The sequence below is a fragment of the Indicator indicator genome, chromosome 14, assembly GCF_027791375.1.
Source record: "Indicator indicator isolate 239-I01 chromosome 14, UM_Iind_1.1, whole genome shotgun sequence".
NCBI lineage: Eukaryota > Metazoa > Chordata > Aves > Piciformes > Indicatoridae > Indicator > Indicator indicator.
In genome coordinates this window covers 26,899,172-26,922,787 of record NC_072023.1, presented here as the reverse complement: position 1 = coordinate 26,922,787, position 23,616 = coordinate 26,899,172, and the positions used below count along the sequence as shown (strand labels likewise).

At 43.1% G+C, this 23,616-nt stretch overlaps 1 protein-coding gene across 2 annotated transcripts in view; it reads left to right on the top strand.

The window, feature by feature from the left end:
- Positions 1-22,717, top strand: part of MICAL3 (microtubule associated monooxygenase, calponin and LIM domain containing 3) — a 117,090-nt gene extending 94,373 nt beyond the window's left edge. For both annotated transcript variants that reach the window (XM_054386391.1, XM_054386390.1), the window contains 7 exons: positions 1,215-1,322; positions 2,053-2,146; positions 6,546-6,596; positions 18,147-18,212; positions 20,498-20,597; positions 22,359-22,432; positions 22,517-22,717. In XM_054386391.1, the coding sequence (XP_054242366.1) occupies positions 1,215-1,322; positions 2,053-2,146; positions 6,546-6,596; positions 18,147-18,212; positions 20,498-20,597; positions 22,359-22,432; positions 22,517-22,701 (678 nt within the window). In that variant the 3' untranslated portion in view covers positions 22,702-22,717. The remainder of the gene's footprint in view (positions 1-1,214; positions 1,323-2,052; positions 2,147-6,545; positions 6,597-18,146; positions 18,213-20,497; positions 20,598-22,358; positions 22,433-22,516) is intronic.
- The last annotated feature ends 899 nt before the right edge of the window (positions 22,718-23,616 follow it).

Genomic DNA, 23,616 nt, shown 5'->3' with positions numbered 1-23,616 from the left:
AGCATTGGATTTTGTGATTTAAGAAAAAAAAAATAGAGGGAAGTGTTAACTTCTTGGAGTTGTAATGATGGTGCTTGCTAACCACCTATCTCAGGGGTTTTTAATAGAGCTGTGATCCTGCCTTAAACTCTCTTCATTGAGAACAATTAAACAGAGGGAGACTGAGCAATGTGGCAATACCACAGCTAGATAAAGCAAACTTCATCCTGATCCATCCTAATGCTTTGTCCTTAAAGTTGACTGTCCATGGAGAAGATCCCTTTCCAGAAGTAGAAGACATCTATTTGCAGCTGTCCCTTAAAGCTTACACTTATGTGTATGGGAAGAGTGTTCTTCAGTGTACTTCACTTCATGCAGTTGTGGAATTTCATAAAAGTCTATGAGAGGAAGCCCTCCTAGACTGCAATGCAACCAACTCGTGTACCTGATGAGATACCGAATCCCATTGCAGTAGTTCAAAAATCAGTAAGTCTTTCTGACATTAGAGAAAAGGAGGAAATACCTTTCTATTTCTGTAAGCATAGCCTTTCTCCTTTTGGATGACTTCTGGTGTTTTAGCTGTAGTTCAGAGTTGTTTATCTTGTTTTATACCAGCCAGCCTTGTGCGATCTCCCCTGAGATGGGATTTCCTGCCTCACACCAGAAAGTCATTCTGCTTTCAGATGTCTCTGTCTACTTGAGTCATAGAAAAGTTGCACAAGTTTACACTGGTAGTCATTGCTCATTTTACTGGTGGAACTCCAGCTATGGATGCTCCTGCTCCAGAACAAAACAGGGAGAGGGGAATATAACTACACTAGGCTATAATAATTTCTTAGCTTACACTGCTGTAACTGCCTTTACCCTCTTTCAAAATGAAATCAAGGTGGCCCCTCTATAAGGTACTCACTGATTCAACTAAAACCATTTGACTAAATCTCTTGAAAAATAAAATAAAAATTGATTTGGTCTTTGGCAGCGGAAGGCAGGAGTGAGACATTATATAAAATCACAGCTTTGCTGTTGGCTTACAAGCTTCCTCACTTCTTATCCGAACCTGAAATCGTTGCTCACTGCACTGTGAACACCTTTGCCTACAGAAGCTTGGCTTCTGACACAGCCATGGCAAAGACAGAACACCTCCCTTCTGAGATTTTGGAAGAGAAAGTGGTCATCCCTCCCACCATACGTGTGGCCATGCAGATAAAATCTGGTCCTATTTTTCTGTCCTGTAGAGGGCCTACACAGAAGAGGAGCTGAATGCCAAGCTGACCCGGCGAGTGCAGAAAGCTGCCCGCAGACAAGCCAAGCAAGAGGAGCTAAAGAGGTTACACAGAGCTCAGGTAGCGTCTCAGAGTCTTCTTGTCATGGCATACAGTTAACTCTATCTGAAAGCACCATGATCTTTAAGTGTGTCAGAAGACAATTCAGAGATGGAACTTCACTCATTTCTACATGACTGTCCCTGCTCCTTCTTTCAAATCCAATATAATGTTGCAAACATGGGAACAGTGGCTGAAACCTATCATGATAGTTTTACAGGGAGAAAAATAATGACCATCACACCTTTCAGCTGGAGAGGAGTGAAGCATCATGCAGTGAATGGAGTGCTCATAGTCTGATAATACCTGATGAAGGTTCACCTACCATTGCTTTCTTAGATTGTGCTGCTGGGTTGAGGTGTTACCAAATTAACCATTAATTATTAGAGAGTCTGTTGGGAAAGTGCTGGAATCATCTGTAGGGGATGGGATTTGTTTAAATCTCAAGGTAGGGGCTCAGCTGACTGTATAGCATCACCTTTCACTTCAGTGTTTAGAAAGGTGATTTGAGTTGTAGCCAAAAAGTCAGTATCTCAAGGGGTTTGCAAAGTTAAGGATCGGGATGCAATGGGTTGGAGAGGGCATTATCACTAGGGTGACTGTGATGACAGCTTTTGAAGCAGGTTATTGTTGAATACAAGCACTCACTTTTGAAAAGTATGATTTGACTAAAGTCACAGTGCTGGGGGAGTGCAGCAGACAGCAGGAGAATGGCTGTTGGTGAGGTTCTGCTCCATTCTTCTCTGAACAGATCATCCAGCGGCAGCTTGAGCAAGTGGAAGAGAAGCAGAGGCAACTTGAGGAGAGAGGAGTTGCTGTGGAGAAGGCCCTTCGGGGAGAAGCAGGTATTCCTCACAACTTGGGTTGCTTTTATTGGTTGTTATATTTATTTATTTATTCATTTATTTTAAGTGCTTGTGCAGTAGTCCATAGCTGCTTGGATTTTAGAGGCAATTGGACTGTTACAGCCTAGAATCCAATGTGAATCTGTTTTCCTCTTTCTGCTGTCTTTTTGAGGCCTTGTTTTTCCTGTGTTTCTTCTAAATCTGGGACTTCCCTATTGGCAGAGACTTAGTTCGCTTGTCTTTACCTGAGGCTTAGGAGGTATTTCTCCCACTACCAATAATGGCTGTCTGACTGTTTCTTCATATTGCTGGATATTACAGCTAGAAAACTGAAAGGGTTTCCTAGCTGCATTTCACATAAAGCTGTCAGGGACCCCTGTTTGTATGATAAGGAAGTAATTGTGGAATTGTGTGTGCTTTCTCTATTGTGTTGGATTTTCCAAGGTAGTGCCCTTAAAAGGGACCATCACAGAACATCTTCCTCACTGCACAGCCCAGCACACTGGCTACTTGGTACAAAGCTGTGCAGAGCAGAAATGCACACATGCACTGAAAGGTATCCATCTCAGGCTGTTAAAGTAATGTTGTGTTACTGAAATGAAATTAAATGAGTGTGATCTGATCTGGCATGCATATGAGAGTAGTACTTGGTTCAGACAATGCTGATAGTAGTGTAATGGTTTGGAAAAAAAGAATCCTCAATTGTAAGGAGTCAAATAGCCAACAGGCAAATGCAGTGTGTATATACCTGGCCCAGGTATGTATCAGCATTGTATACCTAGTCACAAGAGTCAGAGATCAGAAGTGGTAAAAATAGAACAGGTTTTTAGGGAATGTTTTGGCTGCTTGGTTGGATTGAGAAGCCACTGTTAAGCCTGTGAAGATGGAACTTGGTTAAGCAGTGAAGGTTCACCAGAGTAAAAGTTTGTTGTGACTTCCTGCCAGTTACTACTCAGCCAGGATTAGGTACGTTGGATGCTCTGTAAGGGTGCACCAGAGCAGCAGGAGCGAGTGGTTACTAAAGCAAATAGGTTTGGAGGACTTAGTGGGTTTGTGTTCTGATTGGCTTTTTTCATTTGTGGGTTCAAGGAAACAGTCTTTTGCAAAAAGTCTTTCTTTGCAGTGGTGCCTCCTTCCTTGTGCTATGGATCTCTGTGTAGCCCCACTCTGCCGGTTACTGCACTTACTCAAACCACCTCTCATCTCATAATTGTCCTTTTCCATTTCCTTGTCTTCATCCTGAAGTCTGTTTTAATCACTCAGCTGCTAAATCACTGTCACACAAGATATGTTGGCACAAGTGGGAGATCTTATCAGCTGTGAGAACATTCTTTCACTGAAGAATGATAGAAGAATGCCTAAAAAATGTCCAGAGAGGGCAGAATATGACCAAGAGCAAGAATTGTTATTTTGTATGGAAGACTGCAGAGTTAAACCCCATTCTAACCACTCACTCCCAGCTCTCCCCAAATGGAAGCATTTGTGAATTTCCTTAAAACTTGAAATTTGGACTCTTTGAAATTGGACTCTTTGCTAAATGAATCTCTCTTCTTCAGGAAGTCTCTAGGGTATGCTTTTTTTATGGCAACATATTTCTATCAACAGATCATTCATTATGGTTACAGAAGCTTGACTAAAGAATTCACCAGCCTCGACTGGCTGCTGATTCAGGGGATTAAGAAGAAACACTTTCTGTTGTGGGGGGGAAAAAAAAAGGCATGTTCTAACCTGTATTGACTGAAACACAAAATGAGAAATTCATTCCAGGCTTCACCTCTCTAGCCACTCTTGCATGGACATTTGACATAAGTTTGCAATAAAATAACTGATTTTTTTTTCTTTCTAAAGTCTGTGGCATCACACTCCGTAAGTACAATTGGTTTCTGTCATTCAGCAGTCAGGAGGGCAGTATAATTTCCTTGTCATCTGCATTGCCTAAGATGCTGACCTAACAGTGACCACTGCGTTCAGCAAGTACTGCTGTGCAGAGGTGTGGAGTCAAGCTCTTGTCTCTCAGCAATGCCTCCCCTAATGAAACCATGCAAACAAAAGTTTGAAAGGGGGAAGTGCAGTGTATAAAGTGGTGGTGTCATCTGAAAAAGAAAAAAAAAGTCTCTTTTCCTTTAATAAGCTTGCACATGTGGAAGAAGTGAAGGGAGGGTGGGAAGTGTGCCTCCTGTGCTGTCCACAGCAATAGAGAAGGATTGCAGTGCAGGATCAAAGGAATAGTTGTCTATAGACAGCAACTGGTGTTCACAGTTCTAGGAGAACATCTGGGGCTCTCTAATGAGTGGCTTATTCAGCTTCCCTGTAGGGTAAGGAGAAATCACTCACTCACTTAGGCATTTAAATATGAAGGTTTAGATAATATTGATAGTAGTTTCCTACTACAAGATACTCAAAAATCTTGACAGAAGAAACAGAATGCTGTATTTGGTAGTGACTCCCTTCTTTTTCTGTTGTTGAAAAAGTTAGACAAGAGCACTGGAGCTATTTCTCTGTTATTTATCTTTTACCAAATTGCCTGTTATCTTTCCTCTGAGTGGAGAGTATCAAATTTGGCTTTGGTAGAGGTCTTCCATTAACATTAATTCCTTAGGTCTCTGACCTCTAGACCTCTTTCCATTTTTAGAAAAAAGTATTTTTCAGTTGGACAGGTAAGAACAAAACCCAGTACTGTAGGTGAGAGCCTGTTTACTTGTAAAAGATAAAGAAAATTATTCTCTCTGGTTTATATCATCTATAATAGGTTCTTGCCCAAGTGAATTGTACTGAGAAGACTGTCCAGAAATTCTTCCTAGCTGTAGGTACAGACAGCTCAATACTCCTTCTGGGAATTTCACTCGTAATCTGATTGTTGTCAAATTGGAGTATTTATATGATGATATTCAACTAATCTGACTCAAAAACAATTTGGAGGTCGTTGTCAACTTCAATTTTGACAAAATAATTGCACCTTCTTGCTTACCTACTTGTCTTTTTGTTTTCTAAATTGGCTCAGCCTCAGGCCAAGGCTCAGCTGATCTTTTATTCTTCTGAAAGCTGAATGTTCAATCTAACAGTTTCCAATTCAGAAAATGACCTTTTACCCTATGATTACTTAATTGCCTGAACATGTTATCTGTGATTATCTTTGGAAATCTCAGCCTTTGACAGGTGCTTTCATAGCAAGAATGAATGATTTGGAATGCAAGCTCTGTTTCAGGTGGAAAGTTTGTCCCATGCAGGTGGTCTAAGCTTTTGTCACCTCTTTTGTTTTTTCTTCCCTCATCCCCCACTTTTGTTTGCATTGTGGTATTTCACTGCGAAGGTAAAACAGGATAATCTCAATTAAGAATTTTCCCTTTTTTCTGCAGTGTCCCAGGAGATGTCCTGAATGGGATTGCTATTCATGTAACTACTTCCTCTTGTAGTGCATTCACCTATTTGGACATGCTTATGACTTTGGTTTCCTGTGTGGATTTTTCTTTTTTTTTCAATCACTTAACATGCCAAATTGGGAATTTCTAGAAGTGTTTTTCTCCTTTGTCTTTATTTAGTATAAACTTTGATTAGTGTTTTTTAAGAGCTGGGAAAATGTCTCCTACTGTCAGATAAATACTGGAAAATTTGAGAACCACTTCTTCACATCAAGTGAGTTCTATGCAGTAAGAAACAGTGCTCTTGGTACTCCCATCTGTCTGTTCTCCAAAGAAATGTTGCAGTGCTAGCTGGTGGTCTGTCCAGCAGACACCTTTCTGTTCCATACACTCTGTGCAGCTTCCTCTCAGCACAGCTCCTCCATCTTTCTACACCTCAAGTGTTTGTCACTCATGTCAGAGCTCAGTCAGCACCTTCCACCTGTGTGCTGTACACACACATCCTGCACTCACCTCCAACAAATCCAGCCTTGCACCTTTCCTGCAGCTCTTTTAAGAAGTCACACTCTTTCCTTCTAATATATTAGTCAGCATGAAAGCACCAAAATTAGTTCTGCTTTTCTCAGCAAGAACAGCAGAGACATCAGTGTCAGGTCCTGGTGCAGGCTGGAACAGGTGAAGCGTCTCTGTGGAGACTTCCTCAGTTTTTCCCTCAGAAGTCCTCACCTGCCTGCTGGTAATTTTCTCCTCATCCTCCCAATACATGGTTGTGATATATTTGTGTGTATACATATATGTGTACACACAGATCTACATATATATATGTGTGTATATATATATATATATATATATATATATATGCACACACAGAAAAAGAGACATATATATATATGTATGTGCCCACCTGTAGAGCTGCATGTTTCTTGTTTGCCTTTTTGTTTTGTTTCTGTCTGTCTTTTCCTCATACAGTGCTTTGATTGTGTGGGGCTAGGGTGGGTGTCTGATTCAATAACTCTGTCTTCACCAATTCCTTGTTGTAGACTATTGGGGAGAGTCTTATTACAGTGACCTCATCGACTTGCATCTGGGTGGTATGTATGGCTGAACCTCCTGCTGACACTAACCCTGCTGACACTCCTCCCCACCCCTCCCTTCACCTACTTCTCCCATCCTTGGCTCACAAACAAGAAGAAACAGCCCTTGCACATGATTTGCTATAGCAGAACCCCTTTTCCAGCTCAGGAAGAGGAAATTCTGGCATGTTCCCCAAACCATGTGTAAGGTTCCCTCTTGTATTTTCCACTGTACTGATTATATTTCAAAATTTATTTACTGTTTTCACTCCAGCCACCTTCCCTGCTAGCAGTTGAAGACCCTTCTGTTAGTTTTTTTTCTTCCCCTTTGCAATACATATATCATAGAATCATAACACAGAATGGCTTGAGTTCAAAAGAACCTTAAAGATTATCTAGTTCCAACCCCCTGCCACATGCAGGACACCTCCCACTAGACCAGGTTGCTTAAAGCCTCATTCATCCCTTCCAAGGATGAGGCATCCACAACTTCTCTGGCCAAACTATTTCAATGTCTCAGCACTCTCATAATAAAGAACTTGTTTCTAGTGCCTAATCTAAATCTACCCTGCTCTAGTTTAAAACCATTGCCTCTTGTCGTGTCAGAACAAGCCCTTATAAACAGCCCCACTCCAGCTTTCCTGTATAGGCCCCTTTCAGGTACTGGAAGGCTGCTATAAGGTCTCCCTTGAGCTTTTCGTTCTCCAGGCTGAACAAGCTTAGCTCCCTCAGCCTGTTCTTATAGGAGAGGTGCTCCAGCCCTCTTGACCCTCTTTATGGCCCTCTGCTGGACCTTCTCCAACAGCTCCATGTCCTTCTTGTGCTGGGGCCTCCAGAACTGGATGCAGTACTCCAGGTGGGGTCATGCCCCATTCTACCATTGATTCCTCTTCAGGAAAATATTTTAACATGAAGAGGACAGCAGAACTGACCTCATGAAAGCTAACAGCACTGGCAAAGACCTGTCATGCCATTGCCTCCTTTTTCCCCTCCTGAGGCTTGTTTGCCAGAGTGTGTATTGATGATCAGAAAAAAAAAAAGGAAAGATCCCTGAAGGAACTTAGGAAACACTTGTAGGTGACAGATACTTCTTGTTTTGTCCTATTTGAAGTCCAGCAGAGAATCTACTGTTAAGAGCTCATTTGTGCTGGAACATGCTGTAAAGAGTTTCCAGTCAGCCCAGTTAGCATCATTACATGGCTAGAAAGCTTCTTGCTATGTTTGGTTATTTTTTTTAATATCCCATTTAGTGCTAAACAATTATTGCAGTGTTTAGCTTTTTTTTTTTTTCCACTTAGCAATTATAATCTGGTCATTGCTCTGTACCATGGTTCTGCATTCCTTTATTGTTATTTCCTGATTCTTTCGGCAGGTAGATAACTTTTGAGTTGCAGATAGCATTTGTTTAGCATTTGCCCATTCTGAAAATCAAAATTCCCTTTGCTAGTTTAATCACCCTAAATCTGTTCTTATCAAATGAACAAATCTATCAGTAGATCCAAGAGAAAGCAAACTCTGCTGAGTTGCCACATCACTTGAGGGTTGCCTTGCAGTTGTCCTTCACAGTATGAAGTTGTTTGATCTAAGCTGTGTTTTTGTTGAGGGAGAGCATTACAATCCAGCTCTGCGGAGTGAAAGATCACATGCTCTAGGCCTGAGCCAGTACTCAACCACTGGAAGCCTTCCCCTGATTTCACTGCTCTATGTTTGATATTTCAAACATAATCTTGCCCAGGCTTTTAACTGTCATTTTTCCCTTCTCCTCCAGGAGGAGGATTGTCCCACATAGCATCTATCCACAGCTGTCAGGAATGACTCCAAAGCATCCTGGCAAATCAGGCTTTTATTGAAGAACAACCAAATTACGAATATCCTCCTAAGTCCAAGCTTCAAAATGGAAGACTTCTCCTTAGATCTAATTTGTTTCCTAGTTGCCTTGTGCTAATTTTGGTGTGCTGGTCCTCTGCCAGCCCTGTGCTTTACTCACTGTAGAATTCTGCCATTCTTTCCTGGGGTATCTTCTGCAGAGAGACTTTGAAACCTTCATCCTAGTTTTGTCCATCAGGGCTGGCCCATACATTTCTATGTGCATAGAGTAGGAGCTGTAAAAGGGTTGATGCTGAATTACACTTAACTGACCCTTATCCCTGTTTAATGCTATTTCCACTATACCTCCCCCTCCTCCTGCTTCTCCTCCTAATGCCTCTTTAGAGACAGCGGTCCCATCAAAATCACTAATAGTGGCTTTAAGAAAAGCAAAATAATCTTTACTTAAAGGGACACTGTCACTTAAATTATGTTGCTGAAAATCTTAATTGGAAATGGAATCTCCTGTTTAGCTTTTTGGCTGTTGGCATTTTCCTTTCTCTGAACTCAGTCACCCCAGAGTGGTCCTTTTTGATCTTCCATGACAAGCTGGTTTTATTTGTATGGTGACTCAGTCACTTGGGTTTCCAACACTCAGAGACAAACCAAGTTTCTGTTCATCTCAAGAGTACCTTTTTTGAAAGAAACTTGAAAAAAACCCAAACTCTACTGGGCAGTATCCCTTTAAATGCAGTGAGCTAGTATAGCTTGCCTGAAATATGTGGCTTTGTAGTATTATTTTGTTACTTCTTTAATTAGGTTTGCATTTGCTGTTGGGGCTGCCAGAACACTTTTGCCAGAAGGGATACATTTCTCTGATGATACTTGTCACTATTCAGTGGCAGGTTTAGAGCTCAGCTTCAAAACTGACCTGCTTGTGCAGGATGCTGCATCTGTGCGGAGTGCCATGAAAATCCCTGGAGCACCATCTGGCTGCGTGGTCCTGCTGAGCACTAGGAGCAGCTAGAATGGCTGTGTAGCTCTTCTGTTGGCAACTTGCATCTCTGAGGCATGGGCATGACTCTAGAATCACACTGCCAGGAGAATGACAAACAAAAAATGCCAAATACTTGGAAAAGTTCTCTGTAAATTGGTAATTGGTTTTGAATGTTTAGGGCATTGGTTTAATCTGGATTTTCTTTACACTAATGAGAGCTGCGTTTCATTTAGCTGCTACATCATGCAACAACTTTCTGCAAGGGCATTACATCATGCAACAACTTTCTGCAAGGGTGTGGTAATTTCTGACATCCTTGGCTAAGGTCCAGTTTGCAGGATTACAGATTGCTATTTTAACTACCCTCGTTGCTCTTCTCCGCTGCCATAATCCTCTCTTCCTGTTCTACGATGTCATGTACTGCTGCTGTAAAGCAGATGTTTCTTTTCACACTGCAGATGGTCACATTTCAATTCTGGGTAATTATTCCTGTGTGTATACCATGTGTGTGGTTACGTTAAAGGAACATTACAAGGGCTTCAAAGTCAGCTGAAAGTAAGATTTCCTGTTGCGTTCATATAGCAACAGATCTATAGCCTTTAGATGACCACAGAGAGCTCTGCCTCGTGAAATAATAACTGGTAGCAGCACTAGGTTGTCATCCTCTGAGTTAGAGCCTCATGGAGAGGAAGCGAGAAATGTCAGTGGGTTCACAGATGTTTGCTGGCAGCTGTGGAATGGGTGAGACTTGAAAATATGGATCCTGAGTCTGGCACTGGAAGGATGGAGTGCTCTGGTGGATGCACACTTTGTCCCTTTTATTTCCTCTTTCCAGACAGTCCTAGTCCTGTATTTTTCCATTGAAACCCTCTTACCCCACTCCCATTTTCATTCTCAGTCCCAATTCCTGCTTCTCAAGAATTTGATTTTAACCCTGCCTTTTTGACAAATCCTATTATTCTACCCTCCAGACCTTTGTTCCATCACGTTATCCGCTCCTAGTCTTTCCACCTCTCCACTGCTCTTCCCAATGACTCAGTCCACACAGTCTCAGTTTCTGCCTCTTGCCTTCTCCCAAAACTTTTGCTTCTCCCAAAAGTTTTGGGCTTTGCTTCCTCTTCTGCCCAGTGCTGTTTGTTTGGAAAATTGTAAGTCACATCATCTCCGTAAATCTTCCTTCTCCTTTCACCCCTTACTCCTTTTCCCCTCTCTTCCCTCTCTCTTCAGTAGTTTTCTTCTCAGTCTCTTTCCTTAATTAATTCCAGCCTCAGTTCCTCCTTACCCACCAGTTCCTTGTCCCAGTTTGCTCCTGGTCTGCCTGTGGAAAGTACCTCTGTTCCCTCTGTGTACAGACCAGCAGTTTCCTTTTCCTTGCACCCAGAAGGGAACCATTAATGAAGCAGCCCCATGCTGCTGCCTGGCTTTGCTCTTGGCTGGAGTATGCTGACACAGGCAAGAAGGATGTAAGAGAGGTAGTGTGTTTGATAGTGCTGGTTTCAGACAAACATTTTCCCTTCTTGACAAGAGTCTTATGAACGCCAGGGAAATGAAGAGAGGAAAATGTGCAATTGTGAGGCTTGGGATTTTTTTTTTTTTTACCTTGCATAAAGTAGCTTCCCTTTTTGGTAGCTCATTTAAAACACTTGAGCTGACTTGAACTGCACATCTCCTTCTGCCCTGCAGGGCTGGAATCTGATCCACTCAAGTGCAAACAGGCCTGTTCCTTGCAGTTGGCAAACACAGCTCTCCTGCAAGAGGAGTGGAGTTGGGAGATAAACATCACTATTGCAGTCTGCAGCTGCTTTTCACACTGAAGCCAATTGGTAACGTTTTTGTTGCTGTGAATTTAGACCAGGAAAGAGCACTTTGATAAGCAGAACTTCTTAGGGTACTTGGTACTGGAAGTGAGTGATTACCTTTTACCTGCTTCTTTCTGCACACCTCACAGCTGCACACAAAAGCTAACGGTCCTGGCAGACAGGCCCAGTGCAGGACTGTATGAATTCTGGCTGCCTTTTGAAGTGCCCTGAGATCTAGTAGAAGGAGAAAAGACTTCTGTGAAGTCATTTGTGTGTGGCCTGTGCTCCAACAATCACTTTCCCTAGTTTTCTTTCCTCTCTCCAGGGGTTTTTGTGTTTTACTTCTCCCCTCCCCCTCTTCAGCTGGATAAATCAAGGTGTGGCTCAGTTTAGGTGACAATTCACTGCTCTGTGAGTTTTCTTTCCAGTGACTGTGTTTTAGATTAGTTGTGACACACAGTGAGTAAACTGAAGTCAGACACACTGAGTGACTGGCATAGCTGTCAGAATCCTTGCCCTCAGCTTCATAATACCTGCAGCTGTGTGGATGCTGTTCTTCCGAAGGCTTTCTGTATCCTTGCTCTTTCACAGTGCTGCTGTTGAGCAGCTTCACCAAATAGGAAAGCTGAAATGCTATGTCTTTCAGTACTCAGATTTTCTGACCATGACTGATTTTTGAAGAGTGGGAAGGAGAAGGATATTTCCTGTGATCAGTGCCCAGTTTGTCTTACTGATCTCTCTTGGACCAATCTTTTCTTTTAACCACTGATATAAAATTGGAGCTCTGTGGTGGGTTGAAAATTCCACCCCCAACATTAGATTTGCCAGCCCAGCCCAGCTGGAAGCAAATGAAAGCTGTATTTACAAGCAAAACTACAATCTTCAATGAAATGCAATGAATATCTACAAAATATACAATATTTACCAATATTTACAGGTATTTACAATTAATAAACAGCACAAGAACACCCCTGGGCAAAACCAGGGGAGCTAATAGCTTCTCCCTCCCTGCACCCCCTGCTACCTCCTTGGACAGAAAGGAAAAAGAGAAAAGAGCAGAGGGTTATTTTATCAGACTTAGCCAAAACAATGCAGCCAAGGTCAAGCAGAAGCAAATTAGTCTCTCCCAGAGTGAGGAAGCCAAAAGAGAGAGAGACTGTTTACCAAACTAATTCTTATGGTAGATATCTTTCCAATGGGATTGTTTAGAATTATCATTATTTTCCTTTTTATACCCAGTGGTGATTTATTTACATTCTACCACTTTCTGTTCAAGATCTGTGGAAAATTTCAAAGGTACAGCCTAAAACTACCACAGAGCTCTTAGTCTGCCTTCTAAATGAGTGATAAAATTTGTTAGTAGAACAAGAATTTCTAAAGTGTTGTGTTCTTGTCTTGTGAGGTCAAGTGCCAGCGTAATGGTTCAGGAGAATCTGGATTAGCCTCAGAGCTGGATTTCCTGCCCAGTGTTGCTGGTTTCCAAACTGTCCTGGTTAGTCAGCAGTGTAGAAATCCAAGTCTTTGGAAGCAAAGCTTGCAAAGGATGCGATCCCATTGTGGTCTGTAGTGTATCTGTTCAAGTAATTTTGGTTGGCAGTGGCTCACCACTTCCCAGAAATCATCACAGTTCTCACACCACAGGACATGGGCAGATAGTTAAGGGGATCAGTGAGAGCTGTAGCTTGGGGATAATGATGTCTGCCACCCCACACTTCTTGCTATGCATTCTTCATCTTTATCAATCATTTTTATTACTGTGCTTTAGACTATGAAAAAGTGTAATGTAGCTACAGCAGAAAAGGCCAAAAGAAGCCTGAAGCACTTGCTCTTTACACAGGTGAATGAGAAGTAGCTTGTGTAGCAAAGCAGGCAGTGTAGCTTGTGTAGAAAAGGACAACATGCAGTGAACAGGTTGGTATGTTTTCATGGTGGCTATACAACACCTGTTCCTTCCTTTGAAGAGGCTTTGAAGCTGCAGTATTTAAAAGCCTGGCTTTCGATTTCCAGCACTGTAGCAAAGTCTGCAATCTCTGACAAACAACGTCTTTATTGTCATGGCTGCATGAAAGTTTTCCCAGAAGGATCTGGGAGTGGCTTCTTTTGACAGAAGCAGGAGAATTCCACTCACTTCATTGAAAGGATGTGGTAATCTGCAAAGCAGAGCTACCTCTCTAGGATGCTGTGTGTGCTCAGGAGCTGGGGCATGCTTCTTTCCTCAGCAAGCTGCAGCTCCTGGCTCTGTACTCATCACCCCAGGTGCCTTTCTGAATGCCTCTCCTTGTCAGCAGCTTAGGCTGCTGAATTCTGCTTTGAAGGCTTTGCATGCATTCAGAAAAGTTGGCCTGTGTCACAGAAAAGCAAAACTGATGGTTAACACAATCTGTGGCAGGTTTGCCTCCAACTTTGGGTTGGAAAAGTGATAATGTTCTGTCCAGAAGCTATAGTCACATCTCAAGAGTCTTGCTGACAGCACAGAGGGAACATCAGAAGTGAATGGTTACAGAAATGGTTCTTCTCTCGTTCTTCAGCTCCTTCCAAATGAACTGCTTCAGCAGAACAGTGAGTGGCTTGTGTTGCCACTGCCAGCAGGGCTCTTTCCATGCTCTGGATGAAGACCTGAGTTACCAGACCTGGCCTGGGTATTTTTGGTGTTGGTGGGAGACTTAAACAGAAAGGGGGTGTTTATTTTTTAAAATGTGGTTGACAAGAGAGTTCTTCCCATCCATCCAGGAATATTCTCTTGCAGTGATGGTCCTGTTTTTAACAGAATAAGACCCTGAGGCGGTGATTTCTGAAAGCAACAATACAATAATAATACTCTTTACTAGAGGATTAGTAATGGTTTTGGAAGAGATAAAAAGGCATGTAAGGATTTCCACATTGTAATCAGACATGTGATAAGTAGATATGACAGTTTTGAACACCCTATTGTAAAGCAGGGTGTTGTATAGGTCTCCTTTTTGACAGCACTTGAACGAGGAGCTCAGCCATTTCCCAGGATTGTCTTTCAGCATCCATAAATACACTGAGAGCTCTCACTGTGAAATTGCATTTTTTTGAACAATTAACTTGACAGGAATGTGAACGATCTGATGATAAATTCATGTGTAAAATGAATTAGCTGGATAAGGAAATGCTTTTCCCATTTATCAAGTGATCTTTTTCTTTTCCTGGTTCTCTGCTTCTGAAACAGGTAAGAGGCCTTTTCTTGAAAGATTTAATCTGTAGGGATAGTGAAATATGTGACATGGAATGCACTTAAAGGTGGCTTACTGTCAGTGAAAAATCTTTCCATTACAGGAAATCTGATAAAATAGTTTTTCTCTCAAAATCAGAAAGCTCCTGTTTCAGTCTGCTCAGAGTCTGTACCACACAGAATCGTAGGATTGTTTCATCTGGAACAGACCTCCAGGATCATTGAGTCCAACCATTGAGAGCTACCATTGCCATGGCCATTAAGCCATCAAGTGCCATGTCTGCATGTATTTTGAACACCTCCAGGGACAGTGACTCCACCACCTCCCTGGGCAGCCTGTTCCAATGCCTGACCACCCTTTCAGTGAAGAAATTTTTCCTAATATCCAATCTAAACCTTGCCTGTCTCAATTTGGGGCCCATTTCCTCTTGTTCTATCACTTTGATGCTAGGGAGAAGAGACCAACATCTCACTCCAACCTCCTTCCAGGAAGTTGTAGACAGCAATGAGGTCTCCCCTCAGCCTTCTCTTCTCCAGACTTAACAATCGCAGTTCCCTCAGGCACTCCTCATCAGATTTGTTCTGTAAACCCTTCACCAGCCTTGTTGCCCTTCTCTGGACACATTCCAGCACCTCAATGCCCTCCTTGCAGTGAGGAGCCCAAAACTGCACACAGTACTCAAGGTGTGGCCTCATTGGTGCTGAGTATGGGGGAACAATCACCTCTCTACTCCTGCTGGCCACACTATTCCTGATCCAGGCTGGGATGCTGTTGGCTGTCTTGGTAACCTGAGCACACTGCTGGCTCATGTTCAGCCAGCTGGCAACCAGCATCCTCCAGGTCCTTTTCTGCTGGACAACTTTCCAACCACTATCCCTCAAGCCTGTAGCTTTGCATGGGGTTGGTGTGACCCAAGTGCAGGGCTCAGCACTTGGCCTTGTTAACCCTTATACAGTTGACCTCAGCCCATTGATCCAGCCTGTCTGGATCCCTTTGCAGACCTTTTCCTACCCTCCAGCAGATCAATACTCCCACCCAATTTAGTGTCTGCAAACTTACTGAGGATGCACTCAATTTCTTCAGCCAGATCATTGGTAAAGATATTAAAGAAACCTGGCCCCAGTACTGAGCCCTGAGGGACACCACCAGTGTCTGGGTGCCAAGTGGATTTAAGTCCATGGCATGCCTTGATACTCTTATTAGCAAGGGGAGGAGGCAGTTTTCATGACTATCACCTTAGAGAGTTTTTCAAAAATATATTTAAAATTCCACTGCATGATATGTTTTAGAATACTTGTAACTTCAGATTATGGCACATTTTAGGGCTTTAGAGGATCATAGGAGGTAAGTTTTCAGCTTGTGCTTTCCTCTGTCCTGGCTGTTTAGGACCTCCAGTACCTAAGGAACACTTTTGAAATGCTTCTTAATCTCTTAGTCTGAACAGAAGTTGCTTCCAGGGCAACTGTAATGATCACATAATCTGTATTCACTGATGCACCTATAATTTATATCAGGAGTAGCTGCGGAGGATCTTAATATCACAGGTTATATTCATTATCTAACTGAAAAGCAATGTTCATGTTTCCAGCAGCAGGATTGTTATAGATAACATGGACTTTGCAACTTGATTTCAAGGACAAATTTCCTTAGTCAAGAGTGGGAGGATATTTCTGTTTAAAAATAGGAACACTATGAGCAAAGGAAGAGAACACCATTGCAAGGAGTGAGCTCCATGTTGCAGTCTTTGGTTGTTTAAGCCTGTGGCTTTTTACTGGAGAACAGATCTGGTATCTTCCCCTAGTATCAGACCATTTGCTCCCTGACCACAGCAGTTAATAACCATGTCACAACGAGATGAATGGCATTTACACTGACCAGCTATTTCTTTTCAGATCATATATGGCAAATTGGGAGCTCCTATGTACAGATATTAGCTGCATTTGAGTTATCATTTGAGTTCCTCAGCCCTGCTCCACAATTTTGAATGAGATCTCAAACTCTGAAAAACTGAAGCAGATTTTTCTGTATGATTAAATGTCTGTCTCCTAACGCCCTAAAACAGGGTTTAGATCATGTTAGAGTATTAAAACTTATATAGAAGAATTCATGCTGAGTAGGATAGGACATGAAATCAAAAATACAACAGGAGTCATGCACTAAATGCTCTGTTTTGTGTGGAAAGCTCATTCAAGTGCCTTTGTGGTTTGGTGTTTTCCTTGTTTGCTTTTGCTTTTGTAACCAATTCTGTGAAGTGTCAACAGTAAGAAAAAAAAACAAGCAAGCAAGCCCTAATATTTTTTAATTTTAAAGAAGCTGGACAATTCTGAACTAGAATTAAGGTTCTGGTGCTGTCAGCTGATGGTTGGTATGATGCTTTATTTGTAACTGTCATATGGCCAGGTGTGGCACCTCTCTTAATGTTGCCCCTTCCTGCTCCAGGACAGAGGTTTCTTGCTGTCTGAGAAAGCCACTGCTTAGCGGTGGGCTCTGAAGCCACTGTGCTCTCCCTCCTATTCCAGTGTGTCCTCGAGTGCTGGTCTAGTTCTGTGATGGTCCCTTCTAAAGCCTTCCCAGTGGTTTGCTGGTAGTCTAGTTCTGTAAAGCTTTCTGTGAACCACATACACCAAACTCTGCTGTGTTACTCTTACTGTGTTATTGTTGTGGAATTGATGCCTCTTCCCAGCACAGAGACTCCTCCTCCTGTGCCCTGAGAGTAGTACGTGTCCCGTTCTGCTAGCTTCAGGCTCATCACCTTCCTGCTGCATATGTCCTTCTGCAATTATTAGTGATGCTGGTTATTTCCTGCTGTTTATCTCTAATGTTAAGCACAGCTGAAAAGCAAATTCTCAGTGTTGAAACAGTGGAACCGTTTTTGAGATGAGAAAATGTTTGTCCTTCCCTGGTAACAGAGATGATGAAGATTCAATACAGCCACCACTACTAACAGGACACACAAACTTCAACATGCTTTGTGAAAGGAGAATGTCAAGGGAGAGCTTTAAATTTCCCATTTTAACTCTGCAAAGCCTAAAGGTGGTCATGGCCTCCCCAGAGCTTGGTGTGAATCACTTTTTACCTGTGTAAAAACTTCTTCCCCTCTAAGCACAACAGTCCAGTGGAGTACAGGTGTCCTCAGTGTGCTTGACACAGCAGATCCTAGCAGGCTGGTTCCATGTTAATCAGATTCTCCCTGTGCTGTTCCCTGTCTGAAGAGATGATTTTCTATTAAAAAGGAGAGTTTTATCATCAGTGGATACTGTCATGGTGTTAAGAGCATGGTCCTGAAAAAGCTTTAAGGTAGGGTGGATGCTTTACAGCTGTCTCATGCATGCAGGTGAGAGCTTTTTGTAACCCTGCTTGAAATTTGACATTTATCAGCAGGAGTTAAATATTAATCTGAGCTCATCCTGACATCATGTTCACAAACCTTTTGGTTAAAGACAACATGATTGGAAAATGTGTGCTAGGAAAAAGTGTAGTAACAATAACCTGGTATTTGTGCAGCTCAGCAAGAGTTCACCAGTACCTCAGCCTACCTCTTACCTGTTATCTGTGCTTGGCAGGGACATTATTCATCTGTAGACTGTATCCCTTGTTTCTGCTTCTCCATTTCTTGTATTTTTTTCTTTTCTTTTCTCCTTGTGTTTCCTTTCTTTCTCACTCTTATGCTTTTTGTCCTTTGCTTGTCTTTTATTTCACCCCTTTCCTCCACTTCCAACTTCCTTTTCCTCTCCTGCCTCTTCCTCTTCCTCGTTTGGTCCTATTGAAGTTGAGCCCAATGCCGGGACACCACGTCGTAGACCTCTCTCCTTCTGCCCTTGCTGTGCCCATGAAGGTAACGTAACCTCACACCTTCCCTCTTCTTCTTGACCACAGCTGGGTTGTTGTAGCAGCACTAGTCAGCTAGTGACCACAAGGACCCCAGCCCTGTCCCCAGCCCTTTTCTTGCTGTGTCCCCGAACCAACCTTCTCAGTAGCAGCCTGGTAAGCTGAGCTTCTCTGAGCCTATGACAAGTTACTAAAGGTACAGTATCCCTTTTGTGAGGGAAGCTGTAGAGACTGGGAGAGACATTGGGCAGCAGCAGTGGGAGCAGTAATGTCACACTCCCAAGTTTCTGTTTTCATTTAGTGGCTTCAATTTATCTGTTCTTCCTGAAAGATGTTTGGAAGGTGGGGGTAAGGGAAAATAATCTGCTTCCTTTTAACTGGTTTGTACAGATGAAAGGAATACTGTGTCTTTATAAGGACTGGGTTACAAAAACATCCTTGAACTTGAAAAACAAACCATAAGCTAGACCAGTTTTCCCTCATCAGTCTTGCTGAGTGTATTCTTTAACACTTCCAAGGAGAGTTTCCACTGCCAAGGCATGGGGGAAGGGGTTGTTTCCATGTGTTCGTGGTGTAATTTTGCTAACCACTTACTCTGCTTTCCATGGTGCTCCTCACATCAGTTGTCAGTGCTCCCTCTCCAATCCTCCCATTCTTCCTCTGCTCATTGGCTGTTTAAAAACACTTATGTATTTCATAGGTCAGTAGCATTGTGGCTTTGGCTTTTTTTTTTTTTTTTAAGAGACATTTGTTTTCTGTACATTCTGGCATTGGAAAGGATGGGGAGACTGCCCAGTGCTTTCATGGTGCCACAGCACTGGACATCTGCATGTTTGGTCTCCCTCTCCTGTTGCCACATGGGCATATTGTGCAGAGATGCTCAGAAAGGAATGCTTGGAACTGAGCAACACACTGGCATGAAGTCCACAGAGGCTCTTAAGGTGTACAGCTGAGTCTGGTATTCCCCGAGGGTCTGCTATTACAATTTTTCTGAGGCAGCTATTCTCAGCCTAAGCTGCAGTTCAGTAGGAGTTGTAGGATCTCCTTTGTTTAGCTGCAGTGCAGCACTTCTGAGATGCTAAGAATGGAGACAAGTAGTAATTTTAATTAGTCATTGATGTGGCATTTGTGAAGTGTTTTCCAGAGTTTGAATAGCAAGTTCGCTGCTTTTGGTTACTTTCAGTATCAAAATGACTGAGATTTTTTGTTCTTGATGTAGACAGCATGTATCCATAATAACAAACCTGGACAAGGTTGTTAGCTACTTTAGGATGCCCAGGTTAAGTGTGGTGCAAGCTGGTAGGATGCTGCAAGCCAAAAAATGCTGTTGAGCTCAATTTCTGGCTCTGCTTCTGCCTCCAATTCCACGCAGGTAGGAGCACTGCTGGTGTCCTTGATGGTGTCTGATGCAAGTCACAGTATTCACCCGCAGGTAGTTCAACATGAATCCAGTGGCCCAGACTAGGAGACTGCTAGGAGGAGCTTCCTGGTAAGCTCTTACATTTGGTAAAGAGCAACAGAAAGCTTGGGAACACCATTCTGCAGTTTGTTCCACACAGGTCTCGATAAGTAAGAGATTCATCAGTGGGCTACTGAGTAAGTTTAGGAGTTGGTTTTAAAATAACTGAAAGGCAAACTAAGAGTTCTGTACTAGGTGGCCAAGGCTCAAAGTATTTTTGTTCTGCTTTGATATTGGCAGATGTGTCTGAGGATTCTTTTTCTTTCCAGTGCTGAAGTGCAATACAGTAGAAGCAGTCTCTGTGTTCAGCATGCAGAAGGGATCTTCAAGTTGGATAGATACATGTGGCTAGACAGAATAGACAGAAAAGATTAATTTAGCTGTTGGAAAAAAGATAAGATGTTACTTTCTGGTTGGTAAAAGAAAGATGTGTGGCAACTGATCTGTTTATGATGAGCTGGCATGAAAATCCGTAAAGCTGATTCTAATGAAGGGAAAAGTGAAAGACATGCAGAAATCTGGGCTTTCTGCATTAAGAATGAGGAAGAAACAAGCAACCACAAAGAGAATCAGAAAGGAAAAAAATGAAAGCAAAAATCATGCACCAAAGAGAAGAGAACCCTTTTGGACATGATTTCCACTCTTCTGTGTGCTCTAGGCAAACTGAACGGACCCGGCTTGGGAGTGCTCTGGCAGCATCTTGCTTGGCTTTCTTTGCACATTTTGCCCCATTGTTTTTTTGTTTTTTTTTTTTTTTGCAGTTTGGGCTCGTAAGGACTGCAGGGGGTTACCTGAAAATTTACCGGGCTTGGTTTTGGTTTTTTTTTTGGCAGGCATGGGTAAGAAAGATGATCCCAAGCTGATGCAGGAGTGGTTCAAACTGGTGCAGGAGAAGAACGCCTTGGTTCGCTACGAGTCCGAACTGATGATATTGTGAGTGAATGTGCTAGAGCTTTGGAAGGGGAATGATGTCACAGATAGTACTGGGAGCCTGTCAGTGTTGTCTTCCCTATCATGCCAGGTGGTCAGCAGTTTCCTTAGGCTGATTTTTGGCTGAGCTATAAATCCAAGTACATTTCAGAAGAATAGTAGAAGGAATAACAGGAATAAGGTTGCCCAGGGAGGTGGTAGAAGGCCCATCCCTGAAAGTTTTCAAGGCCAGGGTGGGTGTAGCTCTGAACAACCTGATCTAGTGTGAGGTGACCCTGCCCATGGCAGGGGGGTTGGAACTGGATTATCCTTGAGGGCCCTTCCAACCCTGACAATTCTGTGATTCTATGAATGAAAGTTCCAACTATTTGTGCACATGCAGAAGTACAACTGTGTGTTTAAAGCACTAAACCCTTCCCCAGCTGTTGGCTAAAATACATCATCTTCAGACAAGTGTTTGCAGAAATAACCTGTGACTGCTGCTTTTGGTACTGTCCACAAGTATGTAATTCAGTCACCTCTGCCATGTGGCACTCCATTTGTAGTGGGACCCTAGTGTCTCTCCTCTGGCCTCTGATTTCTCATGCTGCAAATTCACTGAAATTCACAGAATCACAGAAAAATTCCAGTTGTAAGAAACCTCCAGCTCATCCAGTCCAACCTTTGACCCAGCACTGAGGGGTCAACATGAAAGCATTACAGAATATATCAGCTGACCCAGGCAGTGTGGAAGCTGATCACTTTAGTGCCCATATCAGGAAAGTCCAAAAGTGGTGCCTGCACTGAAAAGCCTGACATTGGTAAATGACTTTGTCTTTAGAGCAGGAAGTGGCAGGAGGTACACAAAGGTAAAGTATAATTTTGCAGTGATTGCAGATTTGTTTGTTGTGGTTTAGGTTTAATCCCATCCATAATCAATCCACACAGCTTTCTGTATCGCACTTCCGAGCCGAAGGACCTGAGATGCTGAAAGTACATTTAAATAGAGTGTCACAGAATTGGTTTTGGTTGGAAAAGATCTTCAAGGTCATCAAGTCCAACCATCAATCTAACACCACTACCATAGCTATTAAACCATGACCCAAAGTGCCATATATCTTAGGTGTTTTAAGAGCTGTTCCAAACCAGACTGGTAAAATGCCTAGGATCACAGGATCACACAGGCTTACAGGATGTTAGGGGTTGGAAGGGACCTTCGGAGATCACCAAGTCCAAGCCCCCTGCCAGAGCAGGACCATAAAATCCAGAACAAGTCGCCCAGGAACACAACCAGACAGGGCTGGAAAGTCTCCCTAGAAGGAGATTCCACAACCTCTCTGGGGAGCCTGTTCCAGTGATCTCTGACCCTAACAGTGAAGTTCCTCCTCATGTTGAGGTAGAGCCTCCTGTGCTGTAGTTTATATCCATTGCCCCTTGTTTTGTCACAGGGTGCAACAGAGGAGGGCCTGTCCCTTCTCTCTTCACCACCATCCCTCAGATATTTATAAACATTTACTAAATCCCCTCTCAGTCTTCTCCCCTCCAGACTAACCAGCCCCAGGTCTCTCAGCCTCTCCTCATAGGGCAGTGCTCCAGTCCCTCAATCATCCTGGTAGCCTTCTGTTGGACTTTCTGAAGTAGATCCTTGTTCCTCTTGAACTAGGGAGCCCAAAACTGGACATAGCAGATCTCTAGAGGGGGAGCAGAAATTGAGAATGGATATGGAGCAATGTGTGGAGTGTTTTAATATCCCCAGGACTTGGATTTCTAATTTTTCTCTTTCAGTGCTCGGGAGCTGGAACTGGAAGACAGACAGAGTCGATTACAGCAGGAGCTCCGAGAAAGGATGGCAGTAGAAGGTGAGAGCAAAAGGGAACATTTCACAGATGGTGTGAGAGTATTTCTAGCCTCGTGTATGCTGACAGGTCTTGGTATCTCTGCAGATCACCTGAAGACAGAGGAGGAGCTCTCAGAGGAGAAGAGGATCCTGAATGAAATGCTAGAAGTAGTGGAGCAGAGAGATTCTCTTGTGGCTCTCCTTGAGGAGCAGCGACTTCGAGAAAAAGAAGAAGACAAGGACCTGGAGGCAGTGATGCTTTCCAAAGGTTTTAGTTTGAACTGGTCTTGAGCATAACATGTTTACCTCTGTGGGTCTGTGTTGTCCAGTTGGCCTACCCTGAGTTCGCCAGAATTACCTGGATAGGAAGATGTTGAAGGGGATACCTCCGAAGGGTCCAACAGCATGCAGGGATTTGGTTTGAAGCACTCAGAAGCCTTTTAATAAGTGTGTTGGTTAAGTTTTACATGTCTGCAAGCCAAGGTGAAGATGGTGAGTTGAGACTGTGGAGTCTCGAGGTCCTATACGGTGGGCCATACTTTTGTGTGTGTGATATGAGGGAGAGGAATAATCCATGTGTAGGGAAGGAGGTTAAGGGATGAAGTACCCTTAACTAAACTGGATTTACGGCAGTCCATTCCTTTCCCATTTTTTACTACACCAGTTCTGATAAAAGGGAGGGAAGTGGCATCCCTCTCTGGAAAATCACAGTAGCCTGTAGCAGCCTGTATGGTGGAGTCAGCTGTCCAAGAGAGCTCCAGAAGCCCAGGGCAACATCTTCTTTGCTTTAGTCTTCCTCCCCACCAAAGAAACCTGCAGTTGATTGTTCTGCATGGATATGAAGATAGATGAGACAGAGAAGATACCACTCGTATGTGTGATGGAACTCTCCACCTCCTGGGTTTTAGAGAGGTTTGGACATCAGAAGATTCTCTTCCTGTCATAGCTTCCTAAATCATCTTATTGTGGGGGAAAAAAGGGGAGGAGAAGAGAGAGGGAAGAAGCCCCTCTGCTTTGCTACACACTGGAGAGACAGCTACTGCTGGCCTTAGTCTTCGTGGCCACAGCTCAGAGGCTGGTGGACGGCTTTGTTCTGTTTTTGTTGTGACTGTTTTGACACTGGAAAATACTGACTGTGGGACAGTGGTAAGTGTGTGCTGGGGCAGGGGTGTTACCAGGTGGCAGCCTGTGGCTGTTAGGCCCCTG